This window comes from Pinus tabuliformis, chromosome 6, assembly GCF_031772625.1.
Source record: "Pinus tabuliformis cultivar Carrire ecotype Pingquan chromosome 6, CPIR1, whole genome shotgun sequence".
Lineage (NCBI taxonomy): Eukaryota > Viridiplantae > Streptophyta > Pinopsida > Pinales > Pinaceae > Pinus > Pinus tabuliformis.
The window spans coordinates 1,401,375,533-1,401,390,014 of record NC_142292.1 but is presented as its reverse complement, the minus strand read 5'-3'; the positions used below and the strand labels follow the sequence as shown (position 1 = coordinate 1,401,390,014).

At 36.1% G+C, this 14,482-nt stretch overlaps 1 protein-coding gene across 3 annotated transcripts in view; it reads left to right on the top strand.

The window, feature by feature from the left end:
* The window catches only part of LOC149263897 (P-loop containing nucleoside triphosphate hydrolases superfamily protein), a 238,444-nt gene that overhangs the window by 45,566 nt on the left and 178,396 nt on the right, over window positions 1–14,482 (top strand). For all 3 annotated transcript variants that reach the window (XM_089426807.1, XM_089426810.1, XM_089426803.1), the window contains exon 4: window positions 8,170–8,375. In XM_089426807.1, coding sequence (XP_089282933.1) covers window positions 8,170–8,375 — 206 coding nt within the window. The remainder of the gene's footprint in view (window positions 1–8,169; window positions 8,376–14,482) is intronic.

The window sequence follows — 14,482 nt, the reverse complement described above, 5'->3', positions numbered from 1 at the left end:
CTGATGCTACCAGAAGTCAACAACTGTAAGGTCATTGTGGTAACCACTAATGAGGGTCCAAGTGCCTCAAGCTAAATTGAGAAAGGGTGGCCCGAAATATCTATCAACCAAGCTTATGTTTGGAGGTAAATTATAAATCATTATTAATGTATTATACCACCGAGTACTTATCAATGAGATCACAATCTTATCAAGAAAATGTGCCAAGTTACCAAGCGCCAAATAGATATCCACAATATACAATTATTCAATAGTTCTAGGATGTGCTCAAATCCTGTAATAACTTGTTCAATGATAATTGGAGCACTTAGAATAATTTGATCAATGCTTAACAAGATACCAACTGTTATTATCACAAAATATTCAATGCTCTTGGTTCAATTAGAAGCTCTCAAGATACTTCAAAGATATAAATGCCAATAATACTCAATCATTCAAGATATGCTTAAATAGATTAGAACACTTAGCATCTCAATACCAATGATCCTTTATGCAAGATGCCAATGGCAATTACTAAAGACAATTAGAAACCTTTACGTAATTGGATTTCAAGTTAAGAGCTTTTCAAAATATGCCAATATGCCAAGGATTCACAATAACCGTAAACCTATGATGCCAAAAGAGGACAAGAGCTATTATCCAATGATTCCTTATGAGATTGTAGTGCTTTAGTGAGTGAAACTATTAGATGTGATCTTATGTAGAACTTAGTCAACTCACAACAACAAATATATTATTGTACTTAAAATAATTAGAAATGGCAACAATGCTAATTATATCTTCCCCAATGGCACATGCAACCATGAAACAAGTAGCAATTATGATCTGGAGAGCATGAGCAAGGAAATTTCTTTATGTTACTTATGTGCCAATCACATACAAATGAACAATTATTAAACCCTTTAGGACAACAATTAGATTTATTGAGAGCATTGAGCAATGAGATAATTATGAAAATAATGAGCGAAAAATGAGTTTTTCTTATGCCAAATGCATTAAACAATTCCAAATCACTTCCTTAAGAACACTTCAAATTAAAATGTAAACCATGAAAATTCACTTATGTCCCTGTTAAGATCAGATTCGATTATGTTATGACAGTCAACAACACATCAATGAAAACTAGTCAATTAAGAGCTACCTAATTTATGCAATAATTGGCTAGTGAACTCTAGGTAATTTTAAAATGATTTGAGGACATTCAAATTTATTTTTTACCACTGTTATGAATGTATTCAGAGAGCTGTACCAAATAGTGAGAGAAAATAGGGTTTAGAGATCAAACCCTTAGCCTTAGGCCTTGGAACTACTTTGACCAACTTTTCCAATCATACGCCACCTGAAAACACAACCTATAGCCCATTTTTTTTTTTAATTAATTAATTAATTTTTTTAAATTTCTTTTTGCAAAATACACCAATAGATCAACCCAAAAATTGACAACTCACCCACAGAGATGAAAGAGGAAAATATAGGGCTCAATGAGGCCAACACAACAAGGAGAGAAGGCCTAAATAGGCTTGCGATGAGGTGAGGGAGGCCTTAGAGGCCACGACAATGAGGGCCAAGGGTAGAGGGGGCTTGCGGTAGGCTTGAGGGTTGGCCGAGAGGAGAAACGAGGAGGAGGACAGAGGCCACGACATAGGGTCATGAGGAGAAATAAGGTTTGGTGGAGGGGAAGAAAGAGGGAGCAGAGGGCAAACAGAGGGCAAACAGAGGGATAAGGAGGAGGAGAAAGGGCGGAAAGAGGGAGGAAGGCTGGAGAAGGGGAGGAAACACCTTTTCATGCTTGCGTCCAGGCCTTAGAGGCACTAATTGGCCCACGACAATCTTCTAACTCCTGGAAGACAACCAAAGCCTTAGAGGGTCACGACCAGGCCTAGGAAGGCCCAAAAACACCCATGGTCGAGGGAGAAAGGCTGACGCAGAGGCTAGAAGGGGCCACGCTAGGCCAATGAAGAATGATGCTAGGTTTGGAGGCCTCAGAAAAGTTGAAACCCTCAAGGGCCTAGATTTAGCTCTAATCCAACAATTTTTTTTTAGAGATTAGATCTTACACCCTCAAGGGCCTAGATTTAGCTTTAATGCAACAAATCTTCTTGAATGTCACCTGCACAAATAAATTTTCAAGTGCCCAAAACCGTAATATATACAAAAAATTCAAAATCCCAAAATTTCAAAATCCCCAGCTGTGAAACAAGGGTTAGAAAATAAAATTTATTTACGAAAAATTATTATGCAAAAATATATTTACAAAATATACAAGTATCGAATGCTTGAAAAGATTTTTTGGAGAATAGAATTTTTATAGACCTTGAAAATGACTAGATGTATTTCAAAGATAAATGTTATACCACAATCTTAACAAAGTTAAAAAATCACATAAAATATTTAGAATCCAAACATGGTCAGTCTGTGCCCACAGTTTGTGAATTTGGAGCCCAAGGGCCAGAGAACTTGCAAATTCTATATATTATCTTAAGAAGAAACTGGTAGAACATACAATGAATCGGATCACCTAAGATAAGCCCAAAACTTACCAATAGAATGTTCCTTTCATTTACAAATGAAATAACGATTTAATTAATATTTGAAGCACAATATAGGAATGCACATACCCAACACATACCACAATTTAATGAGACAAAGACAGGATGAATTGCACCCGAAAGTCTTTTACTATGATGATCAAAACATTCCCAGCAGAATAGTGGCCTTACACCAACTTTTACAAATTTACATTAGATCAGAAGTCAAGAAAGATAAAAATAGAAGCAAAATGCCTTTTATTTATAGAGAAATTCCTCCAAGTGAAAAATAACGGTTAGTTGGCTTGATCCTCGTTAAAATAATCTCGATTGTTGATAAATTTTTGATGATCTTTTAATCTTTGTCATTGAAAATATTTATTTTTGAGGAATTTTCGAATATCTCATTAAAACCATTTTTATTAGTTCAAAAATAATTATTTTGAGTTAATTTCCTAAAAAATTTGACTTTGACTTAACCACCACAGTTCAAGGGTCCAAATTTTTCCGAAATATTCAATATTCTCATGGTGGGGGACCTTCAAAAATTAATTTCTTTTAGACCCACGAATTTTCCCACTTGAAGAATATAATTTCTCTAACATTTTAAATTTTTGACTCAAATTGATTAATTTTTTGGCTTAGGATTTAATTTTAATTTTGTTAGAAAAATTAATTATTTGACACTTGAGTGGGTTAATTATTTTTCCATCTTCAAATATTTTATCCGTGGTGTCTAAGTATGAGGGTCGCACTAAAATATTTTTTACATAATATTTTACAAATTCAATCCTCAAAGGGGGAATATTTGTTCATTATAGACCCTCAAAATACATACCCAATTCTGCGACACAATATGATCTAGTAGACCAAGAGATCTGTAATGAAATAATTTAGCCAAATAGCTTAAATTATTCCCAAATCACTTTTACAAAATACTTGATTAAAGCACTAGGACTCACCTAAGACTTTGATGATAAATTCTACCTTTTGCTTTGGGGTGAGGTTGGAGGGAAAAACTATGTCGATCATTCGTGTTTAGAAACACAAACGAATCAGTGAGATGAAAAACCTCCTAGGATGAAATTCGTCGCCAAAGTAATAGGCTTACTTAGGTTGTTAGTTAAAATTTAAATACACGATCTTACTGGCATCATTTGCATCACAAACTTGCAGAATGGGTTTACAATGATAGAATAAACTACTAGCTGATGATTTTGATTTTTGAAAAAATTGGCGCAATTGCTTCCTTGGAATTATCAAAAAATGAGTACAACATCTAGCTCCATATGGGGACACGTTGCTTCACAAGAGCAATGTGAGAATCTTGAATCCTGTATCCAAGAAAAGTGAAGTCCATTAAATAGATATCCATTCAAAATTGAAATCATCATGCATATATAGAATCTCTACTGGAATTAACTAAATCTACTCTAAGAAACTAAAATGCAAAGACATAAAACATAAGTGCATAAAAAGAAAACTAACTAATGACCTAAATGGAAGGAGTAGGGTTAGATATACCATACAAAGATGCCCCATGGCATCAGATGTCTTCAACATAGTGCATATTGAGCGTCTGCCGACTTTTCGATAAGTCCGTGGGTTGCCTTTCGGATGTGCCATGCTCAATTATTAAAATGCTAGGACTTTGACTTATTTGAATATCGAGTTGCTCTCGGCCATAAGATGAATCAAACCTCTTCATTCTTTTCTACTTTTTATTTTTGTTTCCGATAGGCTGTGATGTTAATAATGGGACTAATGTGGATTTTCTGTTTTGATCCTGAGAATGCTCAGATGAACGATCTAAAATATGCCTAATATACTTGGTCAAAGGTGACACATAAGTCTGATCTTCCTTAATTTATTTTCAAACCATGGCGCTTCCAACCAACCTGTATTGAATGGGGCAAGTGACCTTGCAATGAGACGAGAATTACTTTGGCGGGTTGGGAGGTTTGTGATCTGTCAAAAGTCCCTTGTTTCTTTCATCATCTGATTTATGCTGAAATTTCTTCACCTGTGTCTTTTACATTATTTTCAGCTTATCTTCAAGAGTGATCTTTTCGATTTTCATTGCATCCATTTGCTTAGAATGTTCATCCTTCATAGTGCTAATCTCTTTGGCATGGTTTTCCTCCATGGTCAACAACTTATTATGAAGACATATATGACCAACTTCCATATCTTTTATTACTCTTATCATGATTTATTTGAATAGAATTCATTTCTTCATGATTTGCTTCCATGGTGATCAAATAATTTTGCATGGTGGCCATCTGATAGAATGATTAATTTACATGGTTTTCAATTCCTCACCATGTTGTTCTTGTATGGCTATCAACTTGATGTGCATGGATCTCATCTCCTCAGAGTGATTATGTTGGTTAAGTTTTATGATTTCCATCAATTAAGCTTGATTGAATTGCATGTCTTTAAGCTTTTGAGTTAATTCCCTGACAAGATCCCCTTGATCGCTTGTTTTTGCCCTTCCACTATTGTAAATTCTTCTTGCAACGACACAAGTGGATTTATCGTGAAAATGGTCACAAGGTTTGCGGTATGCCATAGTCTTATGTGGCGCATTTTCATCCACAAACTAGATTTTGTGCCCTTTTTCTAATTTTGGTTCTCTTCAGCATAGGCCGTCCATCTAGGGTTTGGTGCAAATTGGCTTAGGAGGATGATTTTAGATTGTGGAGAGATTAAACATTGAGGGAAGAGCTGATTGCCTTAAAATCATCTTCTTTTAGTTGCCAATATTTCTATTTCATGACCTAATTCTCTTGTCCTAGGAAAACCCTAGTTGGTGTAGAGCTTCAACTTGGGGGCTTAATGAAGGTTTCTTAGACTGTTTGCTTGCTAATATTCATAGTTTGGAAACCTTTCTCGGCCTATTAACTCTAGGATAGTCCGTTTGGCTTGCTATACCCTGAGCCCTAGGTCAGTTGTGCCCTAATTTGGACTTATTAGAGGATGCAGGTCGCCTTTTCCTTAATGAGCCTTGTCCTTAAGAAGTGTCATCTTCTATAAGCCATTTGTCATTTCAAACCTTGAACTTAGCATATCTCTCATGAGTGACCTATCTAACAAGAAGCCTCCCATTGGCGAAAGTCCATAAAGAGTAAGGGGTAGTGGCTGTGGTGATAGTGGGCCACACCTCATTGTTGTCACTTAGTATAGTGCTTGCCTTGTAGGGTGCCTCTCTACAAGACCTGCTGGATTTTGAGGCAACAAATACAATTAGCAAGTATTTATCATGAATTGGGATTTTCCCACATTGAAACAAAAAAGTACACTTGTGAGTATTTATGACAAATATATATGCATAATGTAGAAGTATAAATAATTTTAGCATTGCCATATATTCATCTATGCAAATCAGAGCTTGAATTGACCCTCTGGGCAAGCCCTACTAGTATGATCCTAACACAAGATATTAGATAATATATATTGTTTACTTAATGTCCATAGATGATGAAAAATGTGGTTCAATGGTTTTGAAAAGTATAGTCTAGTTGTGACAGAGTATGGGAATATCAAAGCAACTCCTAGAAGCTAAAACATAAAGTATAATATAAAATTGGCCAAACCATTGAATGACATAAGATATTTTTTTTAATGTCCAATAAATGACGACAATAATATGGGAATGGAATTTTCACAATTCAGGCTGGATTTTCACAATTCCTCGAATTTTGGAACCTGGATGCTCACTAGATGCTCCCTTGATGCTTCCTAGATGGTCCGTAATGGGGGGGGAGAGAGAGAGAGAGAGAGAGACCTATGGGCGAACCTCATATTTGAACTCGAATCAAACCTAATCATTGTCAAACCTGAACCCGAACCTGAACCATGTGTCTTAACTTGGAGCTATAATTTTTTTGTGTTTATATTTGTTACCAAAGCATATTGATAGAACAGACAAGGGTAAATATTGCTTAAGTAGGCAATAATGTCAGCAGGCTGCTGTAACCATGTCTACAATGGTCATGTGGCAGCAAAAAAAATGCTAGCACAGGTGTGCAGATGGGTTCCATGTGGTGTGTGTGTGTGTGTTATATTTGGTGTGGCATTGGTGAATTGGATTGCCACTTGTGCATATGGTGTAAAAATTCTGGGTAATAGCATGTGTGTTCGTACGTAATATAAATTGTATTTATGTGTGGCAACACAAGGGTAAATATTGCTTAAGTAGGAAATAATGTCAGTAGGCTGCTGTCACCATGTCTACAATGGTCACGTGGCAGCAAAAAAAATGCTAGCAGAGGTGTGCAGATGGGTTCCATGTTGTGTGTGTGTTATATTTGGTGTGGCATTGGTGAATTGGATTGCCACTTGTGCATATGGTGTAAAAATTCTGGGTAATAGCACGTGTGTTCATACATAATATAAATTGTATTTATGTGTGGCACCATAGAACGATTGACACAACAACCAATTATTTATTTATAAATATTAAATACTATGGTTTTCTAGATTTGTGGCTTGCCATAACCATTCCCATGTTATGTGAAGGCACTTTGTGATCTGTTATGTAAGATACAAATTCTACTCTGTCATGACACATCTATAACCCCAGTTTATTCACGTGGATGAGTTTTGGGTGCAGATGTAGTGTGCAATTGATCCATATATAAAATTAATATGGTGCGTGCTGTAAGGGATCTGATTTAACATTTAGAGTCATAGAATGTTGATTCATGCCACATGCAGAAAAAAAGAGGACAATTAGTAAGGAGTGAGGGTTTCTAAGGCATCTGATGATAAGTGAGCACTAACTTCCTGATGATTGAGCAGACTTCTCTGAGATTGTGAAGACTCGGGCATTTTCATCATTTTCTGCATAGTTCTCAGAGAAAGCAACCAGCAAGGCTTCAAGGATTGATATACAGTTGATATGATTATGGCGTCTTTTGTCAACTGTGATAGAGGTTTAACAAGTTTTAGGCCATAGCCAGAGAAAGTTTGTTTTTTTCTGTTTTCTATTTTTCCTGCGAGTTATATTTCAGAAAACAAGAACGTCATTTTTTCATGGCATTTGTTTTCTCTTTATGTTTGTGTGAATACCCATATGTTTATATTTATGTGTTCATGACATCATGTATTTTTAGGATTTTTATATATGCTGTATCTAGATTCTAGCCACATTGGATTTCAAGGTCTCAAAAATCTTATGCATCCATATGTGCCCTTGTATCTGTATCCTAGTAAGTTAGATTCTACACTGGTTTGGGAGGTTTTGCCACTATATTTTCTTTTCTTGGTAGAAAATAATTACAATAGTATCAGAGTAATGAACATTCTCAACATAAAATTCTTTCCTAAGTAAGGGAAAGTTTACCACCCCAATTCAAATCACAATGCCATTTTTTGGGTCAGCTGATTCTGACATTACTGAATTGTAACTATAGATTTTTTTCCATGTTTTAGTGGAATTTTGATTTTGATATTCTTTGTTATCGTCCTTAAATTCTAGTAACGTTTTTTAATGTTATATATGTTCAACTAATATTGTGTATAAAATGAGTTGTGTCTCATATCTCGAGGACCAATATCTATTTAGTATTGTCATGATAATTTATGCTCTTAATGCCAATTATATTTTCTGCATTATGATAGAATTCTTTTTTGTCAGCTCCAAAAAAACCCAAGCGTGCAAAGGAGGCAAAAGTGGATAAAAAAAAGTCTCCTCAAAATTTATCTTCTAAAAAACAACCTCTCAAGAGAAAAGTGCCATGTATGAAAAACTCAAGTCAAGTAGATGCTTCTACTGATGGAGATGAGGCTAAATTATCGAATATCACTTTCAACCTGCGATTGGAAGCCAAGCAAGCAGCAGAGGTATTGATGACTTTTGAAGCTGTGTTTTCCCTTATTTAAGTGATTTAATTTAGTAAATAGAAATCACCGCAGTTTGGGGTCTTACTAGTGTTGATATTCTTTCTTTTAGCTGAGTTCAATATTTGGGTTTGTTATTGCCTTGTATATATTATGGACTTTCCTTTGACTAATATTTTCAATTGATCTTTTCAAGTTGGGTATATTACAAAAAATCATAATTGCTTAAAATAAACACAAATTTTATGATATTGGTTGGCAAATTTTCTTTGGTAAGTCTTTTTTGCTTCTTCAAATAGAAAGAGTTGTTTCTGAGTTCTAACATATTGATTTCCAAGCTTGCAAACTTAGCAAATTGTCCCTTTTCTTATTCTCAAAGCCCTCATTTTATGATATACCCTGTTTTTAAAATATAGCCCTCTTTGATTGCCCATCACGTGTTTGCCCCAATGCATAAGGGCCATGTTGGCAAGCTGCCATATTTTCCTTTTTTGAAGTTACCTTGGCAGTTTGCTTTGCTTAGACTCTCCAACTAAATGATGGCAAGTAAGCACATGGCTTGAGCTTACATCCAGATATCAATTGAATGTTGTAAGAAATGAAACACCTGGACTATCCAATAAGTGGATTATATTTATACTAATCAATGAAGTCTTTAAGACTTCAATGTAGAGTAAGAGTAAATTGATTTCCTTTATAAAGAACAAAGACTTTAGTTAGTTGGAAAGCCTTCCTTAAAGTCTCTTTGAGTTTTTGATGAAGTGATAAAGACCATAAATGATGATTATTTTGTATGTCATAACATTGTGAAAACGACTATGGTTTACCAATTATATATCAAAAATACTTGGAGAATGGTAACATTGAGTATAATGTATGTGAAAATGAGATATGATTGGATTATAAATGAGGGCCTTATATAAATACCTTGGTGGGAGTTTTCTTTCATTAAGAGTCATGTTATTTAGTTGAGACATGTCCTTTCATTAGGATGTGTCTCTTTGCTAATTATTAATTATTATATATTGTTTGGATATGTATATATATTTATATTTATTTCATCGCCTTTCCCTTTAGGAATGCTTTGTCTTCAAAGCATATTTATGGAAAGGCTGTACATCTTTTTCTTTGGCTTGTGATGTCCTCACACCATTTTCTGTTTTTAGAGCTGTGATTGTTGATGATACGAGACGATAGGAACCTCTAAATACCGAGCAAAATTGTCGAACCGTAAAAGGATTTGACCATTCTAATTCAATCTTTTGTGAAATGTTGCACTTATACGAATTTCAAGGTGAATTGTTATTATGTGATGTAATGATACTAATATCAATATTCTTTGGAAGATAGGTTAATTGTTCTCATACTGAATGATGTTGACACTGTGACTGGTTAAGATATTCACTCTTCTATTGGCATGTCGATAATGCATTCAAAACCAGCTGGTTCCAACTGCTAACCGGTTAAAAACCGGTCGGTTCGTTAGCCACAACCATCAAACTGGTTGAAAAACCGGGTTACCTGAGCGGACCCCACAGTTTTTTGGTCTGACGGGCCTTAAACTGGCTGGTTTATGATGGAACCGACTGATTTTTCCCATAAACCGGTTGGTTCTGTCATAAACTGACCGGCTTATTGCTAGACTGACTGCAGACCCCACAAATGGCTCTCTCTGTTTTTGAGGTGGTATTGAGGGAAACTAGGGGCTGTTTCCCTCCAAAAAAATGCCCCTCCAAGCCAATAAAAGGATGTCTCCCCCCTCATTTACCTCACACATCTCATTTGGTGTTTTTGTGAGCTTCATTGGGAGCTTGGAGAGTGTTGAGTTTTCGCTGGAGTAGTTGTCTTGGAGGCTGGGAGTTGGAGTTGGACTTGGAGCTACTTTGGAGCTGTTAGTGGAGTTGGGATCTTCAAGAGGAGGCTAAGGGAGCTAGTTTACATTTCCAGGCAAGGGTTTTCCCTTAGAAAAATCTATATTTCATTGCTGTCCATGTATTTAAATTTTTATGTGTTCTATCAAATTTCAACTGCTAGTTTTCAAGTATTAAATTTCAACTTTTTTGAAGGCTAAATATGCCCAAATTTATCTTGGGTTTTTTTGTTTTGTTTTGTTGTTGTTGTTTTTTTTTTAAATTTACAGATTTCTCTCATTTGCAAATTTCTAATATTTCTAGCCACCATGCTTCCAAAAGCCAAGGACACTGCATGGGCTTAGTATGATATGATTGATGGAAATTTGCAATAAATCTGTTGGAGGGGTGTATTCTCATGTTGAAACGACACTTGGATGGGATAAGAGGTCAAGTAAAGCCATGCCAAGCACCAAAGAAGGTGATAGGAGACATTAGGGCAGAATACCTTACCAAGTTTGAGAAGTTTGAGGAGAATAAGGCTAGGGATAAGGCTACTCAAGAAGAAATTGCAAGGAAGAAGGAAATTTTACAAGCCATGAGAGATGTTTGGTATGATGATTTTGTGATTCAAGATTCCTCTTCTATCCCTTCCATCAATGACCCCTTTCACTATGTTCCTCTTGCTTTTGGGTCTTCTAATCAAGGCCAACAATCTAAAGGAAAAAAGAGGATGAACTTCTAGAGTTATTTCTCAACTTTTGCTGCCACTGCCTCTGCTAATCCCACTTCTTCCTGACCAAGTCTAACTCAATGTCAACCCACTTTGGAAAAATCAATGCAAAGAATCAGCTTTTCAATATATTGCTAGATGGTGGTATGATGCCGATATCCATTTATAGCTACCCGCTCACCTTATTACCAAGCTATGTGGGAATTTGTTATAGCTATAGGAAAAGGCTTCAAAAGCATCGATGGGGAACTCTCTTGAAATAAGAGATTTTTTGCATCGATGAGTATTTGATTGAGTATAGAGAGTCATGGGCCAAAACAGGTTGTTCCATCATGTCAAATGGAAATAACCGCACTATCATTAATTTCCTTGTTTCTTCCCCTCAAGGAACCATGTTTTTGAGATCAGTTCATGCATTTGATAAGGTGAAGGATGCAAACCTTCTATTTGAGATTTTGGAAGAGATTATTCAAGCAATGGGAGAGGAGAATGTTGTGCAGGTCATCACAGATAATGCCTAAAACTATGTTCTTGCTGGAAAGATGCTAGAGTCCAAATATAAGACCATATTTTGGACTCCATGTGTTGCAAATTGCATAGACGCCATTCTTGAAGACATAGGCAACACCATTCTTGAGGACATAAGCAAAGTGGAGTGGGTAAAAAACACTGTAGAGCATGCCAAGTGCATCACAAAATACATCTTACAACCACTCATGGGTATTGAGCCTGATGAGGAAAAGCACTGGGGCAAAGATTTTCTTAGGCTTGCAATTACGAGATTTGCAACTCATTTCCTTACATCGCAATGTCTCAATTCTAAACAAAAAAACTTGCAAAAATGTTTTCTTTTGATGAATGGACTTCATCTCGGTGGGCTCGTAGACAAGATGGCAAAGACACAAAAAAAAGTTTTTGACAATTCTTTTTGGAAAAATTTGCAAAGGTGAGCCCCTTGTTAAGGTGTTACAGATGGTGGATGGGGAAAAATTGGCCGTGAGATACATCTATGAGGCTATGGATGAGGAAAAGGCGCAAATATAGACGACTTACAAGGATAAATTAGCTAAATATGGGCTTAATTGGTACATCATTGATAACAGATGGAACAATCAATTAATTCCATCGTCCTATACATGCAAATGGGTATTTATTGAACCCAAAGTATCATTATAAAGCTTCGCTAGGAGATGTGCACATTAGGGAGGTCACAAATAAGTTGTATGATTGCTTGGAGTGCATGGTCCCTAACCATTTCGACTAGTTGGAAATACATAAACAACTTACTCTTTAGTATGGTAGCAAGTACCTTTGGCAAAAATTTGGCAAAGATGGCAAGAGATGTGTGGATCAACCAGGTAAGCAATTCCAATTTTTCTTTTAAAGTTCAATTGTTTACATTTCAAACTGTAAATATTGGTAAATAAGTAATGAAATGAACTAACTAATGTTTTTTTCTTTGCAACACATTGGTGGGAGTCATTTGGTGGCCAATGTCCTTAATTCCAAAAGTTTGCAGTTAGAGCCCTCAACCAAACTTGCAGTGCTTTAGGTTGTGAGCACAATTGGTCTATTCTTGAGTACATACACACGGAGAAGAGAAACTGTTTGGAACAAAAACGATTAAATGTTCTTGTCTTCATGCAATACAACCTTCGACTAAGGCGCAAGCAATTAATGAACAGAAGACTCGATCTAGATCCCATTGTGTTGGATGATATTGATCCAACATCAGAATGGGCGGAGGAGACATAACCCACTGAGTTTGATGTTGATTTTGATATTGACATGGAGTTACGAGGGTTGATCCCAATGCAAATATCGTAGCGCCATTGGAACCAGAACTAGTAGTCGAATCAAGCAAAGGCAAACAACCAATGGAAGGCACTAGTCATGCAACTCGACCAACTTGTGCTTCTATTAGGTCTATTTTTATTTCTACTGGTGCTACTATTGAGGTTGCAGATGAGGCTGAGGCATCCTCAGACTTTGATCCAAATGATGTTTATGTAGCTCTTGTTGATGATGCCATGTGTAGTAGTGGTGATGAGTTTGATCATGATGAGGGGTAATCATGTTGATCGCTGATATGTAGACTTGTAGTCTTGTAGTAGGCCAATGGCCCCATAGCTTGTAGAATTGCTTTTGGACTTTATAGGCCATTTAGAGGTTCATTTATTATGTATTTTGTTGCTCATATGTATTGCACTCGGTGACATTTTGATATATTCACCTTCACATGGTATATAGATGAGCAAACTTTGCATATTTTGTCTCTATTGGTATGGAATCATGGTTTAAAATCTTAAAAATTGTTTTTTTCATTAAAAATTAATTATTTCATGTATTTTTTTAAAAAATCGGTTCATAGTGATCTGACCACTATCGGTTTGACTGGTTCCAGTTTTAAACCTGGTTTGATAGTTGGACTGGTCCAATCACTGGTTCTGGTTTTGAATACTATGGTAATGCCACTTTCCCTTATCATGCTTGTAGCATTTTCTTTGTTGACTTTTAATATTATTTTTTCTTCATGTTTCAGTGTTGCCTTGTTGATTACATAATTTTTTATTAGTTTACACTGGATTGTACTCCGACCTTTGAGTATGTCGTTACTTTAACTTGGTTGGATTTTTTTTGAGACGTGATATTAACTAGATCTGTATTTGTTCCCTTGTCAACTTGGGTTTTTTCACCGAAAGACTTTTGTTCTTCCTTCTTGACAAGTTGTCCTAACTCATCTTCTAATGACTTCTTTTCACCTTTTAACTTATTAAACTGTGTTGTCTAGTGCTTTAGAATCTAGTAGATCTCGTGGGAGGGCTCACAAGACAAGAGCCAGACCAAGGGATAACACTATGAGGTGGAGGCCCTTTATCACCACAACTCGTCTTAATAACAAGGCTCAAGAGCAACACTCGTCTTAATAACAAGGCTCAGGAGCAACACTCGTCTTAATAACAAGGCTCAGGAATGACATTCAACTTAAGAACAAGGCTCAATCCAACAAGGCCAAGGCAAAGCATGCACTCCAAGAGACCTATTTAGGGCACTTATGACCTAGGGTTTATTTGAATAGGCAAGGACAAAGGCTTACCAAAGTGCATAAGTTAAAGAAAAGGCTTGTTACCGATAGATATGATCAACAAATAGAGCAACAAGCCTTCAAGAAGCCCTAAGTTGGAGCCTAGGGTTAGTTTAGGGTTTTAACTAGGGCTTGTGATGTTAGCCCTAAAATGGAAGAGAATTTACCATGGGCAAGAGTTGATTTTGAGGCAATGAGACACAAACCACATGTATAACCCTTCCACAAGCCAATGCACTCCTTGTTGAATTCGACCATAGCCCTAGCTTAATGGCTTGCATTAGAGGGTTGAAAATTATGGATGGCTAGTGTTTGATCCTTGGGTGATAGAGTCTTAGGGAGACCTATTAATGGAAAAATCAAACCCTAGTGTGGAGTAAGGGAAAACCCCTATTTTGCAAAGCCATAGCTATATCATGTTATGAGGGATAAAGTCATTGAA